General features: G+C 42.0%; 1 protein-coding gene across 2 annotated transcripts in view; it reads left to right on the forward strand.

Annotated features, from left to right (window-relative positions):
* Nucleotides 1-3,100: 3,100 nt before the first annotated feature.
* Nucleotides 3,101-23,882, forward strand: part of MAP3K1 (mitogen-activated protein kinase kinase kinase 1) — a 78,594-nt gene continuing 57,812 nt past the window's right edge. Inside the window, exon 1 of one of the 2 annotated variants that reach the window (XM_025447150.3) lies at nt 3,101-3,601. In XM_025447150.3, coding sequence (XP_025302935.1) covers nt 3,120-3,601 — 482 coding nt within the window. In that variant the 5' untranslated portion in view covers nt 3,101-3,119. Of the gene's footprint in view, nt 3,602-4,597; nt 4,623-23,882 lie in introns of those variants that run through there. The other variant, XM_049102785.1, reaches the window with a different exon arrangement.

Genomic DNA, 23,882 nt, shown 5'->3' on the forward strand with positions numbered 1-23,882 from the left:
ACATGCAAACAGGGATCTGAAATCCTCTCAGAGTCAGCTCGATAAATACCTAATAAAAATATTTGCAGATAGGAATGTTTTATTTAATTTTTCAGATATGAGAAACAACATACAATATCCCCAGAGAAGAGGGAAAATCCTTGAATGTGCATAGTAAGCACCAGGTCCTTAATAAATCTATGATGAATGACGTACAGTCTGAAATAATTCTACCAGTCATACGAAATCTGCTCATTCTAATGTCAGTGACATTTATGCACAACCAAGAAATGCCCCAATATTTTTTTTAATTTTTATTTATTTATGATAGTCACACACACAGAGAGAGAGAGAGGCAGAGACATAGGCAGAAGGAGAAGCAGGCTCCATGCACTGGGAGCCCGACGTGGGATTCGATCCCGGGTCTCCAGGATCGCGCCCTGGGCCAAAGGCAGGCGCCAAACCGCTGCGCCACCCAGGGATCCCGAAATGCCCCAATATTAAACGAGATCCTCTAAATGAATGTGTGTAGGAACTGAAGTGTGGGTTAGGCGATTCCCAGAAGCACTGTATAGAGGCAGTGATCTGCAAAGCACTGGTACAAAGGTTAGCAAAGTCCTTATGGCATAAATGTAATCACTGCAATGCTTATATCTGAGAGAGGCTAGAACTAGAGTGCTTGGGAACAGTAATTGGAGTTTTCAGTACACAGGCAACCTTTGAATAGACACAAGTCTCCTTTATATTATTAAAGAAATCACCTTAAGGCAATTCAAGAAATGCAATTCAAGATATTCAAGATATGCTTTAACATAAAGCAGGATCCAACAGCACCAAAACCAGAGCTAGAGTCCTAACCATGCTTAAGACAGAGAAAGTACAGTAGCAATCCAATGGGTTAAATTCTCCTCAAAGGAGACTTTGTATTAACATATGGCAAAGGAAGAACATCTTTTGCAGTCAAGCATGTCCTTTGATTATTTCTCTCTCCATCTCTTTCTCTCTCTCTCTCTCTCTCAAAAAAAAAAAAATCAGTTTGTCAGTGGATAGATGCATAATGACAACCCGAATATTTATATAAAAGATCAAGGGCAAAATGACTTAAAGCATCAAAAACAAGGCAAAAGACCAGTACTTGCGTTTCTCCGTGGTGGTGCAGAGAACTGGGGCTAGTGTTGAGTGTTGGTACAAATAAAGACTCCTGCTGGAATCCTGTTCTACTTTGCTACTATGGCCAAACTTTAAAATTGGAACAATTTTGAAAGGCTAGGGCATCCGCTTGCTTTTCTCTTTTACAAGGTACCTGAATATGTGTGTGCAATTTAAAGGTTTTTCAATCTAAATAGGAAAGTTTATCCTTTTCAATTTAGGATTTGGTGGGTGTGGCAATCTTGGAAGACCTGGGAAACAACTGGTGTTTAGTTTGGATGATACACTTGGCTACCATTAAAAGTGTATAATTATAGCCTATATGTAGACTTTAAATTTTTAACAGATTTATCTAAACTTTCAAAATTTGTACCTTTGAATATAACCATCTAAAACTATCTTGCGGAAGAAGATGCAGCAGTATTCAAAAACGTTGAGCTAATATAAAATCAGAACCATTTTTTAAAATCCCTCGAATACCACCACCCTCCTCAGTTAACATTTATAGTCAGGAAGGAGGCTTTCATTTTATCGAGTTCCAAGAAGTCAAATGAATTATTTTGCAGAGTTCAGACCTAATGTCTAATTCTATGAAGACTGACAAGATAGTCCTCTTTCTGTTCGTGAAGAACCCTCCCCCTCCCTCCTACCCATCCCCATGTCTTGATTAACATTTTGCAAAATAAATCTAGGGATGCGTGTCCCGAGTTGTAGGAGCCTCCCCCCCCCCCCCAACACACAAATCAGCACAAATCAGCTGGAGGAAAATAAGAGAGGGGAGAAATAAACGCCTCACAGAAGAAGCTCTACTCGCCAGAAGAAAAAGGTCGAAAGTCATTAACATGTAAATGGTGCTTTTCCCATTCCAAGGCACCTTAGCGCCGAGACTGCCCCGGGGACTGGACGGGCTCCGAAAGCCACGTTAGGCAACTCGGGGGCGGGGGCGGGGGGAACCCGGCCGGTGGCCAGACCCTGCCGGGAAGAGGGACGTGCCGCCAGGGGCACTGGGTTCGGGGAGGGCCGAAACCTGGCCGAGGGTGACATTGTCGAGCACTTTCCGGCACAGCCTAGGTTCCTTCCCCCTAACGCGCTCCGTTGGTCCTGTACACCGTAGCCTTTCCCAAAAAAAGAGCGCAGGAAAAAATAAAGATGTACAAAGACTGCCGCTCCTCCTCGCGTGTCTCCAGCGGAGGCGGAGGAGGAGGTGAGAAGGGTGTCCCCCATCGCTGACTCCAGGTTGTAAACAAGATATCCCAGGAAACTCTGTGAAGTTTTATTTGTATATGTTGGGAGAGAGGAGGACAAAAAGGGAGAAAAGCTTTAAAAGAAAAACACACACATTTTTTATTTATTTTTTTGGTTTGCAGCTGCACGTCTGCTGAACACTGGGTTTCTTTCGCTTTGCACCAGGCAACGACCCTGGACGCCACCTGCGCGCCCCGCGCGGAGTCGGGGGTGGAGGGACGGTCCTCGCCCGGGTTCCCCGACGCCCCCTGCAAAGGGCGGTGAGAATGACAGGCCGTACGCCCTCTCGCCGGCACCCGCCCGACGCACCAACACACCGAATTTCGAAACGCAACCTCCCGACCGGCCGGGCCGAGATTGCGGCCGAGAGGAAGCGGCGCACGGCCGCCGCGGAGGCTCCTCCTCTCGCCGGTGCAGCCCGGGAGCACCTGGCGGCCGGGCGAGGGCGGCACGCAAAGCCCAGGGCGCCTTTGCGGCGGCTGCGTCCCCGCCCGCCTCGCCCGGCCGCGCGGGCGCCGGGCCCACTCGCTCCACCTGCTCGGCGCCGGCCCCGCTCCTCCCCCGCGGCCGGGCCCCGTGCGCCCGCCCGGCCGTCCGGGCCCAGCGCCCGGCGGGCCCCGCTCACGCAGTTGGCGCAGGCTGCCCTACGCCAGCGGCGCAGCGCCCGCCGGCCCGCCCTCCCCCTGCGCTCTCCCCGCCCCCTCCCTCCCTCGCAGGGGCCGAGCGAATGTAGCCCGCGAGAGAAAATGGCGGCGGCGGCGGGGAATCGCGCCTCGTCGTCGGGATTCCCGGGCGCCGGGGCGGCGAGCCCCGAGGCGGGCGGCGGCGGAGCGGCTCTCAAGGCGAGCAGCGCGCCCGCGGCAGCCGCGGGGCTGCTGCGGGAGGGGGGCAGCGGGGGCCGCGAGCGGGCTGACTGGCGGCGGCGGCAGCTGCGCAAAGTGCGGAGCGTGGAGCTGGACCAGCTGCCGGAGCCGCCGCTCTTCCTCGCCGCCTCGCCGCCGTCCTCCTCCCCTTCCCCGTCGCCGGAGCCCTCGGACGCCGCGGCGGGCGGGAGCGCCTTCCAGCCTCTGGCGGCGCCGCAGCCGCACGGAGCCGCGAGCCGTGGCGGCGCCCGCCCTCCGGAGCCCGCGGCCGCCCCGGACAGCGGCGCCCCGAGCCCCGCGGGGGCCGAGCCCGGGGAGAAGCGGACGCCCGCCGCCGAGCCGCCTCCTGCAGCGGCCCCCGCCGGGTGAGCAGCGCGGCCGGGGGCGCGGCGGGGCCCCGCGGGGCGGGCGGGCGAGGCAATGAATGAAGCCCGGGCCCCGCGCCGCCCGTCGGGATCCGAGCCCTCGGGGACCCCCTCCGACCCCCTCCGGCGGCGGGCGGCGGCGGGCGGCGGCGGGCGGCGGCCGGGGCTCGGCCCGGGGGGCGGCCCGGGGACCCGGGGCGGGGACGCGCCGGAGAGTTTGTTATTGTGTGCGGACATGTGACAGGCGTGCGGGCCGCGCCGCGGGGACCCGTAGAGATGAGGTGAGGGGCCCGGGGCCCGGGGCGCGGGACTCCCCGAGGTGACCCGGCTCGGGACCGCGGCGCTGCGCTCGGGGCTGGGCTGGGGGGCGGGCAGCAGCTCGGCGGCGGCCCTGGACGAGAGTCCCGGGATCGCGGGGGCTGAGGCCCGAGCCTGCAGGCTGGCGGTGGCCCGGAAAGGGGCGGGGTGGGTGCGGAGCCCAGGCCGGGGCCGGGGGCCGGGGGCCGGGAGGCGGGGGGGCGGCGGGGGACGCGGTGAGGTCCTCCCGACCTTGACAGGCGGAGCTCCTCGGCAGGTACCGGGCCGGCGGGGACCCGGACGCCGGCAGCCGGGCCGCGCGGGGCTCGGGGCTGCAGGCTCCGTCCGCCTGTCAAAGCGGTGCGGGCGGGCGGGCGGGCTGCGGACTCGGGGGCTCGGAATATCCGAGGACTTGGGTCTCCCCTCTGCGCCCTCGAGGGGCTCCGCCTGTTCTTGGGAATGCGCACAGCGCCACTGAGATTTGAGTGACTTCGGTTTGGAGTTTGAATCTGGCCTTTGAAGTGTGCGTTCGGCGAGCGGTGCGAGAGCCGGACCGGATGCGTCAGCCATTCAGTCGCCCCGCGGCGGTGCCCGCTCCCCGCAGCCTGTGCGGCGCGGCCGGGGTCCGCGGCCCGGGTGCGGGGCGTCCTGCGGGCTGCGGCTGCGCGGGCTCCCCGCCGGCGGCCCCCGGGCCCCGCTAGTGCGGCGGCGCCTGTGCCTCACGGTACGTGCGACCCAGAGGACCCGCCGTTCCAGGCCTGACCCTTTCTGTACAACTGAAAAAAAAAAAAAAAAATCTTTATTTTAAAGAAAATTCTTAAGTGTGACAGCCGTAATCCTTTTTTTTTTTTTTTTTTTTTTTTTTTTTAAAGGAAATCTGGGGAGTGTTTGCACAGCATAGTCCTGATGAGTATTTCGAGTTGCTGGAAATGTTTTTGTGATACTTAACCGTTGCCCCGTGGAGTCTCCTGACCTTTATTCTGGGTATTTTAAACACTATGCCTTATATCTGTTTCCCTTGTGAGACGAATTTGGCGATACGAATCCTTGGTTTGGGTTAATTATCTGAAGTGCTTTAGCACTTTGTTGAGCTCGATTTCTTTATTTATTTAAAACCGCAGTTCATTTATTACCAGGAAGTTGCACCCCCCCCCCCAAAAAAGAAACCCTAAAAATTATGGTCAACGCTGGGGCGTGGCAATCTTGAGAGGAAAGGAGATTTGTGGCTGTGATAGTTTACTGTGTGCACTTGTAAATATAACTTAGTCTAACAAGAGTTAGGTTTCTCTATACTTTCCTACTTCTGTGAAGATTGAATTAAAACCTCACTAGAATAATTCTTTGAAGGCAACTTATAGTACAAATGAGCTCCAGATAAAAATATTAGGCATTAAATTTTAAAAGTTAATTGCGTCTGTTCTCGTGAGAGCAACTTTAGAGCATAATGTTAGAGCATAACATTGCATCTGTTCTCGTGAGGGCAACCACACACCATAAGAGGACTAAGGTGGAGGCAGATCGAATTCAGGACGGAGTAACCCACGCTTAGTTTTTGCATTTTATAACACAGGTTTTTTTTACCCCTCTTTGTAAAGGAGCTATTTGTTTAATGAGGTAATCAGCATTATCATTTTTAAAAAATGAATTTCATTAGCCAGTATGCTAATGTCATACCTACAGACTTCATTTATAGTAAAATGTTGATTCTCTAATCTTGAAAATACAGTGATTTCTCCTTCCATTCCTTGTCTGTGGGATTGAAATTAATTTGCACCTATTTGTATGAATACTTTGATTATAAAGAGTTCAGTAAACTTTACATTTTACTTTTTTGACAGTTTTTTTTAATATTTTATCTATTTATTCATGAGAAACAGAGAGAGAGAGAGAGGCAGAGACACAGACAGAGGGAGAAGCAGGCTCCATGCAGGGAGCCCGATGTGGGACTCGATCCTGGGACTCCAGGATCACACCCTAGGCTGAAGGCGGCGCTAAACCGCTGAGCCACCTGGGCTGTCCTTGACAGTAGTTTCTTTTGTACTTCCTAGAGGAAAATAAAGCACTGATATTTTGAAGTATTTTTATGTTTCAGTAGTAGTATAGATCTGGAGCTCCCTTCTGCCTAAAGACTTACCGTACTTTTTAAAGAGAATTCTATTTTAATTTCAGAATTTACTTCAGTTTTTTTTTATCTTTGATGTAGAAACTGAAAATGTAGAAAATACATTTGCAGAGTATAAATTATGTAAGTTATACTCATATTAAAAGATTTTATGTCCCCCTCTCCTTTAGGGTAATAATTGAAATCAATGAAAGTTTTGTGCCTGTAAGTGGCGCCCAAGGGTTTGGAATTTTAACTTCTATTACAGAATTAGGAACTTTTTCTTCCTATTTATTGTCTTTGAAGAAAAATTACAGTGTTACTCTCCATTGAACAGACTGTTGTGAGTTTGGTAGATATAATTACTCTATCCTATTTTTGTGACTTAAAAAAAACCCTAACTATCAATTTGCTGGCCCCATGAAAGAACAAGATATGCTGTGCTTGTTAATGTTAGTTTTTGCTTAAAACTAAAGCTATTTCATAGGCTGTTTTTATATCCTCATATAGCCTTCAGCTTTCACTTCCTTTTAGAAGCTGCTAGGTTAAAAATATAATTTAGTGATTTTTTACTAGAGTAGATATAGGAACTTTATTACCCAAAAATAAGTTATAAAAAGTTAAATTGATGATTTTTATAAAACAGTAGAAGTAGTTACATAAAATTAACTTAAGTGAATTTGTAAGTTTTGTGGTTTTGAATTGTCTCAATTCTGTTTTAAATCAGGTAAGAAAATCAATGCATTCTTTATTGTATTTAACCTTATTAAATATAATTCTGAAAGAAAAATGTCAGAGCTGTAGTTGTCGCCAACTTTTATTTTCTTTTCATATCTGATTTTGGCAAGGGTGACTGGTTAACCAACATTCCTTAATGTATGATTTCCAATACTCTATAATAACTCCATTTTGTTAGATACAAAGCCCAGGAAGTAGCCCTGTTCATTGATATTCTTTCCCATCTTCTATCGTACCTCACGCATATGTGGCATGTTTTAAAAATGGTCATTGACTTACTGACTTGAAGATTTCAAAATAAGAAAGGAGTGTTCTTTGTTTTCAACAAGAGCAAAATAACCAGCTACAGCTTGCCTAGGCTGTCTGCTCATCAGTCCTTGACACTGGCTGTGAGCATTCCAGAAGAAGAAATAATGGGGTGGCAAGGCAGTTATAGTGAATGGATTCCCCTGAGGGAAGATATGGGGCATTCAGAAGTGCTCTGAGTTAGAAAAGCACAACTTTTTCATTTGTAACCCATTTTCTTGGGTTGAGAAGTATTTTTCTCTGTAAAGAAGGCAATAGAAAAACTGGCATAGGAAAGTAATAGTCTCCAGAGGCTGCTTAAGAACTACACCATATTGCACCTCTAACCTTGGGAATACTTTGTGTATACCAGATATACCAAGTATATCCTTAAACTTGGTTTTTCTCTGTCCTTGCCTTTTTATATCCTAAGTCAGAAGTCAGAGCTACTTAAAAACGTAAATGGGTAGAAGATTAATGTGAGGAAATGTGCAGTTTAGGAACAGACCCAAGTTGTCTTTAACCAATAATTTAAGAACATTTTTAAACATGAAAGAAGTAATCAGGAACAGAATTAAATGGTTCAGTGCAAAACAGTGAGATTAGTCAGGTGCTCTTCTTATAGCAAGATTATAGGAGGATTTTAGCTGTGGCTGAAACACATTTATTGAGCATACAGATACATTTGGATTCCTTTTATGTAGTCACCTTTCTTGCCTTCTGCAGGTCAGGCTAGTTAGTTATATATAGTATCTCATTTCATTATCACTACAGCCCTCCAAGGCATTGTCATTTCTATTTTCAAGAGATGGAAACTCAGATTTGATGCTAAAGCCCTGTGATCACATAACTAGAAGAAAGACCTAGATCAGTCTGACTCCACAGTTAATTTCTTTCCACCTTCTATGCTGCTTTTATTTTTCCAAATTAATAATAAGTTGATTGGTAATTTTTTAAGTAGGAAGTTGTTCTGCAGGAATCCTAACAAACATAATAAATAGAACTCTACTCAGTGCCTTAGCCAATATAGTTGTTTCTTTGTATGTGTATATATTACATAGTTTTCTGTAACGTGTTAGGCAAGGAGAATAGTTGATTCATGCTCAGTGTTTCTTAGATTTTTTGATTTGTGCTATAAGTGGGGGAAAATAAAGAACTGAAATTAACATCAGTCATGAATCTAAACCATCACACATGGAGAGAAACTATTTCAGTATAGCTGTACCTTGAACCTTTGTTGTTTTTTATTTCATTCATCCAAAGTTTACGAATCTCTGGAAGACGACGGTCTGGGTTGTAGAGAAAAAGATCATTAATGCATGGCCTCTGTTTCTCTTGGTGGGTTCTAATATGAATGTGTTTAATAGAACCATGTTAAGTGCTTTAAGAGAGACACCCAGATTAAAAATTAGTGCTCTGAATCTCATCCACAACCTTACACACTGTATACTTATACTGAATACAGTGGTATCTCCCTAACTTTCTGAGCAATTAATTGGCCTTCCAGGTTAATAGTCAAGGGTAGTGGCTTTGTTCTGATTTCTGCTTGTATATTTTGGTCTACTAGTTTTTGCTCCTGTCCTTTGGTCTCTTTCCCCTTTCTTAGGTTAGGTCTGTGCTGTAGTTTTTCCATTTCTATAATAATGGAAAAAGGAATCTAGATACAGATTAATTTCAAACTATTTCTCCTTACACTTTTAGGAGGAAAATCATGAAATTGCAAGTTCAGATGCGATTTTTTAAAAAGATTTATTTATTTATTTATTCGGAGAGAGATAGGCAGAGACACAGGCAGAGGGAGAAGCGGGCTCCATGCAGGGAGCCTGACTGGGGGACTCGATCCCAGGACTCCAGGATCACGCCCTGGGCTGCAGGCGGCCCTAAACCGCTGTGCCACCGGGGCTGCCCGCGATTTTTTTTTTTTTCCTTAAAAGAACATTGAGAGGGGTTATAGGGAGCAAGAAACTCAATATATGCCAATGGTGGTTTTAAAACTTAGTCTTTATTATTAGTAACAGCAACTCTGCTAGTTAAGAAAACCTTAGGAAATGTCAAATATGCTCTAGAGTATAAGATAATAAAAAAAAAACCTTATCTTCATTTACTTTATGGCATATCACAGTTGGTTTAGATATATTAGGTATGGAAGGGGGTTCTGTATTGTTAGTGATTGTGTCCTTTGGAATACCAGTCTGGTTAGTTTGGTTTAATAGATTGAGATGTCATACAGTACAAAGGACTGTTAAGTTATTAATACCCACAAAGCACATATTTCTGGGAGTAAAGTATGACACCCGGGAATTATTAATGAGGCCATCGGACCTCTTGAAGACTGGTGGAAGTCCTTGGAGCTTACACAGTGCTATAGTTAGTGCATTAACTATGTTTATCACATGAAAGTATAGTGATGATGAGTGTATATGGAGTAAGGAAAGAGTAGATACTGGGTAGAGACTTTACTGTTGACAAACAGACTGGATCATTACCTTTTGTAATTGCCTATAGTCATTTAACTGGTATATTATCAAATAATCTTCAAACTGGTCTTACAGCATTCTAAATACTAAATATCAGTTGTTAACAAACAAGGAACTCTTATTATTCATACCATTGCCCAGTACCTAGACTAGTGTCCAACACCCATGAATATTAGGTGCCCATAAATGTTAGGATGAATTAATTTCCTGAAGTGATTATTTTTAAATTAGTGTATCTGAAGATTATAGTAATTTACTTCGATATGATTTTAATCATCATCTAGTTTAAGGTAAGTTTTGAAGGCAGGGACTGTTTCTTATGTAGTTATATATAACAGTAGTTGGTATTTAGCAATCAGTGGTTGATAATATTGAATGTATATAATGTATAACTTAAATTAGCTTAATAGCTAAGTGTAGTTACAAAGAAATTAGAGCCATGCTCAAACTGTCAAATACTAAGAAAATTGAATTTCTGATATTTGAAGTGGTTAGTTATTTGGGCCAGTGGGTAACCCTCCTAATTTTCTTCTTAGCCCTGGCAATTCTTCCTTGGGGGCCCATCATCACCATCTTGAACATTAATATGAGAGGATCCTTAGGGTGATCCTAGGGCTTCTGTCATTGTGTCTTCTTCATCCCCACCACTAATGCCTTTAGATAATTATTGATCATTCACAAGTGATTGCCAAATTTATTTTCCTAGCCACAATCTCTCCTAAACTCCACACCTATGCTTGTCTGTATGAGATTTCCATACTCAGATATCTAAAGCCAAATTCAGGGTTTTCTCTACACCTGGTCTTACAAATATATTCTCTGCTCATGAAATGGCAGAACCAGAACCTAGGAGTTACCCTTGATGACTCCTTGTATTTAGTCCACCATCACAGGCTGGGGATTTGACCTTTTTACCACATTTCTAGGCCAGGGTTCCATGATCCTATATTTATACTGATGTAGTCGCCTCTTGACTTGTTCCCAGTATCCTTTCTCCCTTCCAATCTGTTCTCCATATATATTTTTAAATTTTATTTATTCATGAGAGACACAGAGAGAGAGGCAGAGACATAGGCAGAAGGGAGAAGCAGGCTCCATGCAGAGAGCCCGATGCAGGACTTGACCCTGCATCCCTGTTCTCCATATTATATGGCCAGAGTAATCATTGTAAAATGTTAATTTGATTATAACAATGTTACTCTAGAAAAGTAAACAAGATTAAGTATAAAAACTTTATTTTTTTAAAGATTTTATTTATTTAAGAGAGCAAGAGAGCATGCGCACGTGGGAGAGAGACAGGCAGAGTATGTGAGCAGAGGGAGAAGCAGACTCCCCGCTAAGCAGGGAGCCCCATGCAGGGCTCCCTGCGGGGCTCTATCCCTGGACTCTAGGATCATAACCCAAGCCGAAGGCGGACGCCTAACCAATTAAGCCACCTAGGTGCCCCCAAGATTAACTATAACAACTTTGAAAAGGGGCGCCTGGGTGGCTCAGTTGGTTAAGCATCTGCCTTGGGCTCAGGTCATGATCCCAGGGTCCTGGGATTGAGCCCCACCTGGGGCTTCCTGCTCTTCTCTTTGGGGAGCCTTCTTTTCCATCTCCCTCTGCCTGCCAATTCCCCTGCTTGTGCGCTTGCACTCACTTGCACTCTCTCTGTCAAGTAAATTAAAAAAATAAATAAAACTAAAAACTTTCAGAAGCTTGCCATTTGGTTAAGGACCAGGGAATCCTTAACTTCCCCTACCCAGTCCCTGCCCTGTCTGGCCCCTGCCTGCCTCTCCAAGTCTATCTCAGATCGCACTTGCCCTTGTTCTCTGCAGGATTGCCTTCTTTCATTTCCTCAAACTCAGCACACTACCTCCTGCCATAGGGCTTTGGCATGCACTGCATGCTCCCTCTGCCGGGAACACTTTCCCCAGTCCCAGGTCAGTACTTGATAGTTCAAATCTTAGCTCACTGGTACTTCCGCAGGGAAGCTTTTCTTCCCTGATCTCTCAGACTGGCTTCATAGCAGTGTCCCTACTCTCAGTGTTGTGGTTTTACATTTGTTATCTCATCTGATGAATGGCTGCCTTCTCCAGAAGACTGTAAGACCTGAGTGGAGAGTGCCTGTGGCTGGACAGGGACTCAGCACCTAGCAAAATGCCTGGTCCAGAGTAGCCCCTTGGTAAATATTTGTGGAATAAATGAGTAAGGATAATAATGACACAACAAGTTCAACTTAGTAGGTTGTGTGTTCTTCACCTTTGGTCAGTTGTAGTCTGGGACCTAGCTGAGACAGGATTAAACAGCAAAAGGCTTGATGATTGGTATTGCCACGTTCTCAGTTTATGATAGATTCATTGGGAGGTGTCTAGACTAGAAGACACGTCAAGTGTTTTGAGTAAGGTAGGACAGCTTAATGTGGTATGGAGGAAATAGCTATATAGTAGTCCCTGCCTCCCATTTCCAGTTTCACTTTCGGAGGCTTCAGTTACCTGTAATCAGTCACGGTCTAGAAGCAGACTATCCTCCTGACACTTCATCAGGAGGTCACTAGTAGCTTAATGCTACATCACAATGTTTATGTCATTTATCATGTTATATCATCACAAGAAGGGTGAGTACAGTATAGTAAGATTTTGAGAGTGTGACCAAGTTCATATAACTTTTATTAAAGTATATTGTGATAATTATTATTACTATCTTACTGTGCCTAATTTATAAATTAAACTTTATTGTAGGTATATATGTATAGGAAAAAAACATACTATACATAGGGTTCAATATTATCTGTAGTTTCTGGCATCACCTGGGGTCTTAGAATGTGTCCCTTGTGGAAAAGGGGATACTGCTCTATTGCATGATAATCTGCTGTAGGTTAGAAGAACTTACTATCTGTATGTAATTCTTTTGTACTTACTAGGAGGGTGAAAATATGTGTGTATGTATATTTATGTATATGTGATATCTATATTCATGTTTATACTCATATATACATAAATATACACATAAAGGTATTATGCATTAATACAATGATTCATTTTTTCAAATTCTTAGAATGTTATGTAAACTTAAGATACCATTTTAGGATTCTTATCCCTTGCGTATATTTATATTTTGTGTATTTATATTTTGTGTATAATTATACTCAAAAGTGTTATGCTTTAATTTTTCTCTTTTAAGTACTCTTAATGTAAACTTAAAATACCAATTCTGGGATTCTTATCCCAATAATCCTATTTCATGCAAAATATATTAATTTTTTATTAATAATAATTCATCTTGGAATAAATAGTTCACATTTGCATCAAAGAAAAAATTTGTGGGAAGCCCGGGTGGCTCAGCGGTTTAACTCCGCCTTCAGTCCAGGGCATAATCCCGGAGTCACGGGATCAAGTCCCACATCAGGCTCTTTGCGTGGAGCCTGCTTCTCCCTCTGCCTGTGTCTCTGCCCCCCCCCCCCCGCCCGTGTCTCTCATGAATAAATAAATAAATAATTTTAAAAAAAGAAAAAAATTTGCTAGGCAAATACTGTGTAAGATTTTACGAACCAAGAGCCCACGTTAACAGAAAACATTTTAAAATTTACTGATAGTAACTAAACCCTGCAACCTCCCTTATCTAGAACATGGTTTAGCACTAAGAAGTAAGGAAAAAAGGCTCTCAGCTGCCAAAGGGCCTGTAACAAAGTCTGTCCTTTGAAGTTCCAGGGGCATTGGCTCAGGATTCACGGACACTTATTTAAGATATTATTCTTGTAGTCTTATCCATTTGGTATCTCCCAACACACAGCAATCAAAAAGCAGCCAATTAGAAGGACTAACAGAATGAGGAAGGGACAGGTTCCCTGATGGCAGCAGTATAGTCAGAGAGAGAGACTTGACGGCAAGAGAGGAGAGGGTGGGGAGAAGAGGACCATACAACCTGGCTGTCAGGGGACACCTGGTATGGGATCTTTCATTTCTACATGTCTGGATAGCTTCTCAGATTATACATTTTATTTGTTTGTTTGTTTATTTAAAGATTTTATTTATTTATTCATGAGAGACACAGAGGCAGAGACATAAGCAGAGAGGGAGGAGAAGCAGACTCCATGCAGGAGCCTGATGCGGGACTCGACCCTGGAACTCCAGGATCACGACCTGAGCCAAAGGCAGACTCCCAACCATTTGAGCCACCCAGGTGTCCCAGATCATAAATTTATTAAATGACAGAACTTTCCATATTACTTTTTGGGTTTTGGGTACCAATTTCCTTATATGTAGAATGAGTGTGATCAGGGTTGTGTTTTGTAATGGTGAGTGTGGTGGCTCATCATTGTAAGGTTGTGGTGTTTCTTTCTACTTGGTGAACTGAATTAGAAGGCTTATTATATATCAAGATTTCCATTCAAGATAATTGTAGGAAGTATTTTGATCCTTAATGTGGTAAGCTTCTAAGTTACCTAGAAGAGATATTCCTATGACCTTGTTGATACTGCGTAAATGAAATGTTCTTTAGAATTGCATAAAGTTGGATGGTACTCATTAGAAATGTCGTGTGGATTGTCTGTGGGGAAAATCTTTCTTGCTTTATTTGTTGGTCTGAGTCACCTTATAGCCTGCAGTTTCTTTAAGAAACTTGTTAATCACCACCACCACCACCACTGGTATACACTGACCTTTCTCCTAGGAAGACTGAGGAGTTAGGCAGTAAACTCCAACTTTGTAACATTGATCAAGTTACTTGATGACTGCAAGATTTTTGGTTTAATTTCTTGCAAAAACATTCCTCATGTCTGTATGCTCTAAGATGATAAGTGTTTTGAAACACATTTCACATTTCTTCTTTTTGCTCCTTCAAAATAATGAGTTGATTGTATCTCATGAAATTTCCAGGTTTCTATTAGTATTCTTAAATTCTGCTTTGGGTAGTAAGTAAGATTATTTTCATTAAAACTTAGATTTTAGAGATTCCTGGGTGGCTCAGCATTTGAATGTCTGCTTTTGACTTAGGGCGTGATCCCGGAGTCCCGGGATCAAGTCCCACATCAGGTTCCTTGCATAGAGCCTGCTTCTTCTCCCTCTGCATGTCTCTCTCTCTCTCTCTCCCTCTCTCTCTCTCTCTTTCTCTGTGTGTGTGTGTTTCTCATGAATAAATGAATAAAATCTTTAAAAATAATAAATAAATAAATAAGTAAATAAATAAAACTTAGATTTTATAAAAGATGTGACAGATTAATGTAGATATTAACATTCCTGAAAAATTTTAGTGTTATAAGTTTATTTTGAATCTTGAAAATATGTTTCACTTCTGATGCACTGACATCTCTGTGCCATTGTACAAGGTCCTAATGATGTTTCTGGGACTCAGAATTTACAGAATTAAACTTCATTAATAGAATTATTGGGCAGTCCTTTTAAAAGCAATAGAACAATTAATTTTTAAAAATTTAGATCTTTATCATTTAACAAAAAGGACTATACATTGTAGACTACTATACAATTTGCTTTTTTTCTTGACAGTGTTATCTTGATAACAGAGCTGTCTTTTTAATGACTGAATGATATTCTATCATGTGAATGTCACATTAGCCAGTTTCCTATTTTTAGACATTTATATACTTTGTTTTCGGATTGTTCTGTTAAGCTTCAGTGACTATCATTGTACATACATTTTCAAATATTTGTGCATTTAGTTCTATAAACCAAATATTCAGAAGTGGAATTGCTGAGTCAAAGAACACACATATTTAAAATTTGACTCCAGAGCTCAGTTGCCCTGTCAAACGGTGTACCAGTTTATATTTACCTCACAGTATGTGAGAGTGCCCATGGCCCCACATTTTGGCCAACATTAGGTATCATCGATCTTTCATTTTTTTTTGCCAGTCTGGTGGCTAAAAAAATGGTTTCTCTAATTTGTAATTCTTAGCTTTTTAGATCATTGTACAATTTGTCCTGTTTATTACTAGTTTCATATTTCTTTGGTATATTTCCTTTCACACATGGGTAAGAATTGTTCATTTTTTCTTACTGGTTTGTAATCATCCTTTGTATATTAGAATTTAGGTCTGATATGTATTATAATTGTTTTCCTCCACTTTTGTGAGTTATGAATTTCAGTTACAGTATTTTTCCATAAAGAAGCTTTAATTATTTTTCCAAATTTCAGTTCTTTCTTTTCATTATTTCTATTTAAGTCTTATAGAATGGCTTTCTAGAGATGCAGTGTTGTATAGTACTCAGGAGTACAAGTACATGAGTTCTAGACACAGTTTCACAACTACAAGCAGGGTAACTGGGCAGTTACTTAGCTTCTTTGCACTTCAGTTTTCATAACTATGACATGAAGATGCCACTTCATAGTTGTTGCAAAGACTGTATTTGTATAGTTCTTCAAACAGTGCATGGTGCATGGGGAACACTATGTAAGTAATAACTGTTATTATTCCCTAATTGCAGAATTATCACACTTCATCAGTGTTTTATAATATTTTTATGTATTTTTTAAATATATGTATATTTATTTGAGAGAGAGAGAGCACAAGCGGGAGGGGCAGAGGAAGAGGGAAATGAATCTCAAACAGACTCCATGCTGAGTGTGGAGCCTGATGTAGTGCTCGATCTTATGACCCTGAGATCAGGACCTGAGCCCAAACCAAGAGTCCAACACTTAACCAACTGAGCCACCAAGGCTCCTGTTTTTATGTTTTTAAAAAAATAATCACTGATCCATCTGAAGTTTAAGAGGTGACAGAGGGCTCTAACTTTATTTTTCCCAAATGACTAACAAGGTGTTCCAGTACTATTCATTGATGAAAAACATCCCCTTTATCATATACTAAATTTTCAAGCATTTGGAAATTCCCAAATACATTCCTTTATTCCAGATCTTTTCTTATTAGGAGCCTAAACTCCTAAATAACCACATTTCAAGTTTTTTACAAAAATTTAAAAGAAACTCATTGACTAGAGAAAGAGGAGGTATCAGGAGACCATTAACTGTATCTTTGCTGACTCATTCTGATGGGTATTTTGGTTCCTGAAATGTCTTGGCTTCAGTGACAGAACCCTGCATCCAACTACCTCTGGGATGGTTTCTCTAGAAGATGCAGCTCTGGCAGTCACTGCAGCTTCCACGTTTCCAAACTGATTACTTGTCCTCTCCAGCATTCCCATCCTTTCCCTCCAATCACTTGGTTGTTCTGGATTCCTGTTGGTAATGCCTGCTACCATCTCCCAAGTTGCCGTGCTCCTACTCTTCTGGCTTTCTCCTTGTCAGCGTCCGAGCAGCCTCCGATTCTAGTGTTGCCAGTTCTCTGCGGGCTTTGGAATCTACACCACAGCTGCTAACCCGGGGTGATGCCACTGTCACCTCATCCTGATTCTTGCAAAGCGTCCTTCGTAACTAGTCTCCTACTTTTAGACATGTCTTCCTGTCTTTTCCCTACACCGCAGTTAGACTGAGGCTTCTACAGTTCAGGTCTGACCTTGACACTTCTGTCCATGAAACTTTCCTTCATCTTCAGAATCAAGTTCAGGCTCCTTATTATAGCTCAGAAGCCTCTGGCGACCAGCTCTGCTTCCCTCTTAGGTCCCCCTTCCAGGACACCCTGCTCCAGGCATTCTAGGGCCATGTTCATATTTTTGTTTTCCCAGCTTGCCCCTTTTTTCTTGGTGTGCTGTTTCCTCTATCTGGAATACTCATTTTATCTCCACTGTGAGATTTTTTTAAATTGTTTTTTTTCCCTTCGTAACAAAGAGTTATTGGTATTCTGCTAAATATAAACGTGGCTATTTGTAGAAGTCAGTACTGTGTTGTAAATTTTGCTGAACTCTTTTGTGTAAAGTTCTTCAGTATCTGTGTTAGATTTGCTACTTTTAAACCTCTTCAGTTTTTCTTCTGTCATTGTGTTGTGGTCATGTCTTAACTGAACAACAGTGTTTTACAAAGAGTTGTTTGTAAAGTGCACATTTTTATAAAGTGAGCCAGATTTTTCAATTTGTATTAAAACTTCAAAGGTGCAGAGTTTGGAAAATATTTTGGTACCATGCAATGTATTACTGTCTTTGAGAATAATCCCAAACCATCATTTAGAGAACAAACATGCTAAAATGCTGCAAGTACAGACAGGGCTTGATTGTGTCCTGGGCACATCATCACAAGGTTTAATATCAGCTGCCTGGCCTCCTTAGGAAAGGTCCCAAGGTGCTGACGGGCTATAGGAAGACAGGCATATCAGATGTGGGAAATCTCTTTTGTCTGGTCTGTGGGTACTCTCTCTAGAGAAACCAAAAGACAGAGCAGTAAACATGCCAAGGTGAATGCCTATTGCCAGTACTCTTATCCCCCTCCCCCACCTTGACACTGCCACTGTCAGTGCCTTCAGGAGCACTCCGAGGCACTGCTGTGAACCAGGCATCAAGGTGCTGGGAACCCAGCAGGGATGATGCCTGTGAAGGAGTTTAACAAGTTAATGGTCTTCTGATGACACGGGGTGTGCAGGCCTTAGTCAGCTGGGAGTAAGGCCGGTATAGGGAGGGTGTTCTGGGAAATGAGAGGTCTGTGCCAAGTCTCAAAGAATGCAGAGTTATTAAACAGGTGAAAGGGTCTTGCAGGGAGGTTTCATGACTGCAGCGAGCAGGCCCTCTGCTACCATGAAGAACTGCAAGTATAGTTCAGATAGCTCTGGGTGGAGGGCAGGGTGTAGATGGGGCTCAGGAACGAAGCTGGGGACAAGATTTCTGTCTCTGTTAGAGAGGCATGCAGAGCTCCCTGCTTCCATATTGCTCTCAATGGCTAGTCTTTACATTTTTGTGCATAGGACAAAACTTTTGTAGTTTGACAGGTTATCACAGTTTGCTAGGAAGTGGATCAGGAGACCCAAAGGAGTTGCATCAGAGCTGGTGCAAGATAGTCTGCAGCCACCTTTGCACTGCCAACAACTCCCACAGTTTCAAAAGTTCACAGATTGGGAGGTGTTCTCTTGCAAAACAAATTCCATCCACTTTGATCCTGAATGTGGTTTTGGAACTGCACATTTATATTTCAGAGATGGCACAGCATAGTAATTAGGAACCTGCATCCTAAGAGTCAGATCTGTTAGCCATTTACTACTGTTGGTCTCCAGGGAACTCACTTAACTTCTCTGAACTTCATTTCCTACCTCAGAAATGGTGTAAGTGGAGTGATTAGATGAAATAATGAAGCATGATTCTTGACCCAGAAAAGTACTCAGGAAAATTAACTGTCAGTAACATCACTGCAAGTAACCATGAAGACTCACTAATTAATAATTTGTGCAGATGAGGATAAGGTTAAGAGATTCAAGGTTATCTTACTAGCTACCATTAGTTTAGCAAAGGTAGTGTGTGTAGATTATACATCATCTTGAGAGCAATTTATTTTTCCTTATTATTTTGAAATTATTTACTAGAATACATGAAAACATAACTTTCAAAACTATATAAAATGGTATAAAGCATATCACTGGTAGTACATAGATCTGGAATCTCATCACTTTATGAGGACATAAGGCTAGTCTCCTAGGTTTGGTTTTTCTCATCTGTGAAAAGAGGAGGTTGACTTACATATTCTCTTGGTTCCCTCAAAGCTCTAGCAACTTCCCACTAATTTAATTTAAAAGTTACCCCAATTATTGAAACAACAGTTGGTTTTTTGAACTTACAAACTCTTAGAATTTTAAACCTGGATATCAACTCTAAGGAGAAATAGTAAGGAAAATCAGTGAAGGCTCAGAAAAGAGAAATCATATTTGTTAAATGACCTTAAATGATGAGAAAATATTTACTGTTTTAAAGCCTATAACTATACTGGGAGAATAGTGTTTTACAAAGTCAAGAGAAATTAGGACTGAGTGGTTAGCATGTTTGTGTTTAACAGATACTGTTAGAGAGTTTTGAAAATAACTTTAAATATAATTTTTGGTAACTAAACTGTTAAAAATGGTCTTTTTTAAACATCAGCTTTAATTGTATAAGGAACAGATATCCCCAAGGATAACCTCTAATAAGCAAGGCCCTCCTTGGACTTTTTTCTGTGTTTATAAAGTTCTTTCCATAAATGCCCATATGTATACATACTTTCTTTTTTACTTAAAACTTTATTTTGTGTTGTTTGGTGACACTTAATTGTATTTTTTCCTGATTATGAAAATTCAAATTTAATTGTACGGGGTGGGGGGTCTTTTCACATAAATTGGATAGAGTTGGCAATTCTTAGTAAGTATGAATTTTACTATGAATTTTTTAATCTAATAATTTGGGGCTCAAGTTATAGAAAAATTAGACTTTCAAGTAGATTTGGAATAGGACTTTTTAACTGACTTATCATTGTGATTGTACCTAATTGAAATGTATCTACAGAAAACTCTTGCCCATACACAGAACTGAAGCTGCTTTAATTCATTGCTGGGTACATCCAATACTAATTACTGTTTGTCTTAGATACCTGGTAGTGAGGAATACTTGACCCTTTCTGCTTCCATCACAACCCGTACATTTAGTTCCAATTGTTGGGATCAGTTATTCAGATATTTGGGAGTAGTTACTACATGCCTGTAGGCTCCTGATTTATTCACAGACACAGCTGTGATGAGAAATAAAGGAAGTTCTTTTGAGTCTCGGTTGCATTAACACCATTATTCTAGGTTATTGTGACTGATTGTGATAACTAGCAATAGTTTTTGTTACCACTAATAAGGTAGGTAAGATTGTCATTTGCACAATGCAAACTCAAATCATCCTGCAGTTTTATAAGTGCATGGTGGAACATTCCCTCCACTGCAGGAGGATTTGCTAGGGGTTTTAAATAGTGCCAAAGATGCATGAGAACAAAGCCTTCCTTCTTGGGGCTTAGATCCATAAAGACAGTTTTGGCACCAAAGAGAAAAGGTTTATGCTCAAGAACTTCTTGCTTTTTCTTCTCCCTCTTCCTGGGCCAAGTTTTGGTGATAAGACATAAAACCGTTGGTGTCTGAAGTCAGCTTATCTCTAAATACAGCAACTTGGTAAAGAAATGTGCTCAGAATTACATTGTGTAATAAAATGCTTTATTCTTATCAAAGGTTCTCCAAAATACTGAATGTCGCAGATATTAATTACTAAAAACAAATTAGTAGAAGTTTCTTATCTGAGTAGAGAATATGGTTGGCCAAACACTGAGCCAAATGAAAGTATTTTTTCTGAGTTGTGTCTGTTTCATATTCCCCTGCCTACAACACATACACACACCCCAACCCCTCAAACACACACATGGGTCTTGCCTTTTCTTTCACCCATACAGACAAATTGTTCTGGGATTTGCTATTACAAGATCTTCAGTAAGCCACCTACACTGAATTCTTTGCTATATATATATATATTTTTTTTTTTTAAGATTTTATTTATTCATGAGAGACAGAGAGAGAGAGAGAGGCAGAGACAGGCAGAGAGAGAAGCAGACTCCTTTCAGGGAGCTGGATGTGGGACTCGATCCCTGGTCTCCAGGATCAGGCCCTGGACTGAAGGCGGTGCTAAACCACTAAGCCACCCATGCTGCCCGAATTCTTTGCTATATAGCAAGGTTCCTATAATGCCACTGTATTCACACATTTTCTTGTATTTCTCAGTTCTTATTAAAAATAAATCTTACTTTATAAATCATTTATTGAGCATTGATAGGATTTGCCTTTGTGATCAATCTGCTCGGCACCTTGAATTACTTATACCATACTTTTACTACTAGGCTGATTATCTGTTCTCATGTTATCGAGTTACTTCTGCCCCAGTATGTTACTTCGTGGAAATGCAGAGCACAGGATCTACATTTTATACTGGCTGAACCCGGATTGTTTTTAAATCTGTCACAGAAGTTAGCCCAGAGATCTAGAAAAATATGGGCTATCAATTATTGATTTTTTAAAATACCTAATCTAGGGTTGATTTTTTTTAAATTGTACTAAGGGAGATTGCATGTATTAAAAACATAGATAATAGCACTTCTATTTTGTTAAAAGTTTCTACTTAAGGGGTATATTTTAAATGTTCATATTTTCCCATATGCTTCATGACCCACAAGTGTCAAATCTTCTTAAGTACAATATGGTATCTTTTTCCCATAAACCATTGAAATATCCTTGGAAATTTTATAACTTTACCATTCTAGCTCTTTCTTCTACAACTCTTTACCTGTGAAAATGGGACAAAATCTTGGGTTCTTAGGATGATGTGTAAAAATTTGGGGTTTGGACACTGTGAGGACCTGATAGCCATCACCACCTCTCCTCCAGGATTATATGTCATGGAGGAAATGGTGAAATCAGCGCTTTTAGCTGTTGTGGCTTTCACTTTCTGCCCAGCAGCCCAGTAGTTATTTTGGGGTCTCCTATAATCTGGGAAGTGAAACATTATTGAGTCTCACCCTGGATCTTGGGCAAAGAAGGGTCCTCTGCTATGCTACAGCTAAAGCCAAGTAGACTGCCTAGCCCCAATGAGTTCAGATACCACAGAACTGCTGTTAGATAAGACTCACTCAGGATATTGACTTGTTCTGCCCTGCTGGAGCATAGAGGCCGCCAACCAGACTTTTTTAGGAGACTGGATCAGGAATAGGTGGAATGGAGAACAGAAGGGACTGTTGCTAGTGGCAGTGGTAGCAGCATCAGCCAGAATCAATGTTTACAGCCCGTGAACTACAAAACTTAATCACTTATTATAAGGTGATTAGACTCTGACAGAGGGAGATGGACCACAGAAGACCCAGGCCTTAATTTTTTTGTTAACCTCTGATTTGTAACCCAATGTTTTTCTAATTGTTCCTTTTGTAATTCAAGTTCATTCAGACTAAGTACTAGTGGGCCTTTTGACTGTCCTTTCAGAAACTTGGTAGCTTGGTAGCTTGTTCATTTCACTTATTAAATAATATTTGGAATCATTAACTGTGTCTTTCTCTCAAAACTTTAAACATTTAAAGATTTTTCGTATATTCTAATCTATTTCGAGATATTTACAATTGCTTATATAGGACTAATTAGAAAAAAATAGGAACAAATGAATTTGATAAGAATTTTTCTTTGACTTCTCAAGAGTCAAGTAGCCCAACATAAAGGTGAAAAAAAAAGGTAGAAAATACTTTGAAAACCAAAATTATTCTGGTAGAAAACTTCAGTTTTCTTTCCTGTTTCAGTTAAAATGAAAAGCCTAATCAAATTGCAGTTCAAATTCAAGATTTCTTTATGAACACATCTGATTCCTTCTTTTTCCTTTCAGCTATTGTATAGGGAATTTTCTCATGTCTAGTTGAAAGGTATTTAACCTGCTGTCCAGGAGCTGATTGTGGTAGACTAAGTTTTAGCATTGCCTCACACCAGCTGGCCTGTCCCCAATACCATCTTCCCACCTCTGCAGGACATTGAGTCAAGTAGTTTAATGACTTTGAGTTTGTCCTTATCTGTGAATTGGAAATAATACCTTTCCCACTTCGAGAATTTGAGAAGATCAAATGAGATGATGGATATGAAAGTGCTTTCAAAGGGTAAAAATGAAGCACTAGGATTTAGGGTCCCAGCATTTTAGAATTCCAGAGTGCAAGCACCTGCCTCTCTAAATATCACAGTGGCATTAGAGATGTTCAGTCACCAATGGCGGCGGGGAAGGGGGGGGGGTTGCTGAGCGAAGCCATGGAGTGCAGAGCTGGGGTGGCTGGCCAGTGCTGATTCCCCTCAGCTTGTCCTAGTTCAGCAGGGTACTCCCGTGTGCCGATCTTATTGGAAAGAGCAGTAATAATTCACTTCCTCTATGCCTGGTCCACTGGTTTCTCTCATTTAAGCCTTGCTCTGTCCTTGTGAAGTGCAGTTTTATTCCCATTTTACAAGTGAGAAAGAAGATATTGTGAGAGGTGAGATGACTTGGCAGCTATTAGGCAGTGAAGCCTGGATGTGAATTCTTTTAAGTTTGAATCCAAGACTGTGCCCTTAACTTTTATAATAATCAATCTTTCTTTCTTTCTTTCTTTCTTTCTTTCTTTCTTTCTTTCTTTCTTTCTTTCTTTCTTTCTTTCTTTCTTCTTTCTTTCTTTCTTCTTTCTTTTTTTTTAGATTTTATTTATTTATTAATGAGAGAGAGAGAGGGGCAGAGACACAGGCAGAGGGAGAAGCAGGCTCCATGTAAGGAGCCTGACATGGGACTTGATCCCCTGTCTCCAGGATCAGGCCCCGGGCCAAAGTCAGCGCTAAACCGCTGAGCCACCTAGGCTGCCCTGGTGATAACTTTTTAAATTATGTTTAGGTCTCCCAAAATATACAGGAGGCATCAGTGAAGCATGTTGATACTTTTCATTGTGATATGAAGTTCTTATAAAATAAGGACAGTTGTAAACACAAAATCTTTTTTTTTTTCCTGTGTTTACTGTCCTAGAGAAG

The sequence above is a fragment of the Canis lupus genome, chromosome 2 (assembly GCF_003254725.2).
Source record: "Canis lupus dingo isolate Sandy chromosome 2, ASM325472v2, whole genome shotgun sequence".
Classification (NCBI taxonomy): domain Eukaryota; kingdom Metazoa; phylum Chordata; class Mammalia; order Carnivora; family Canidae; genus Canis; species Canis lupus.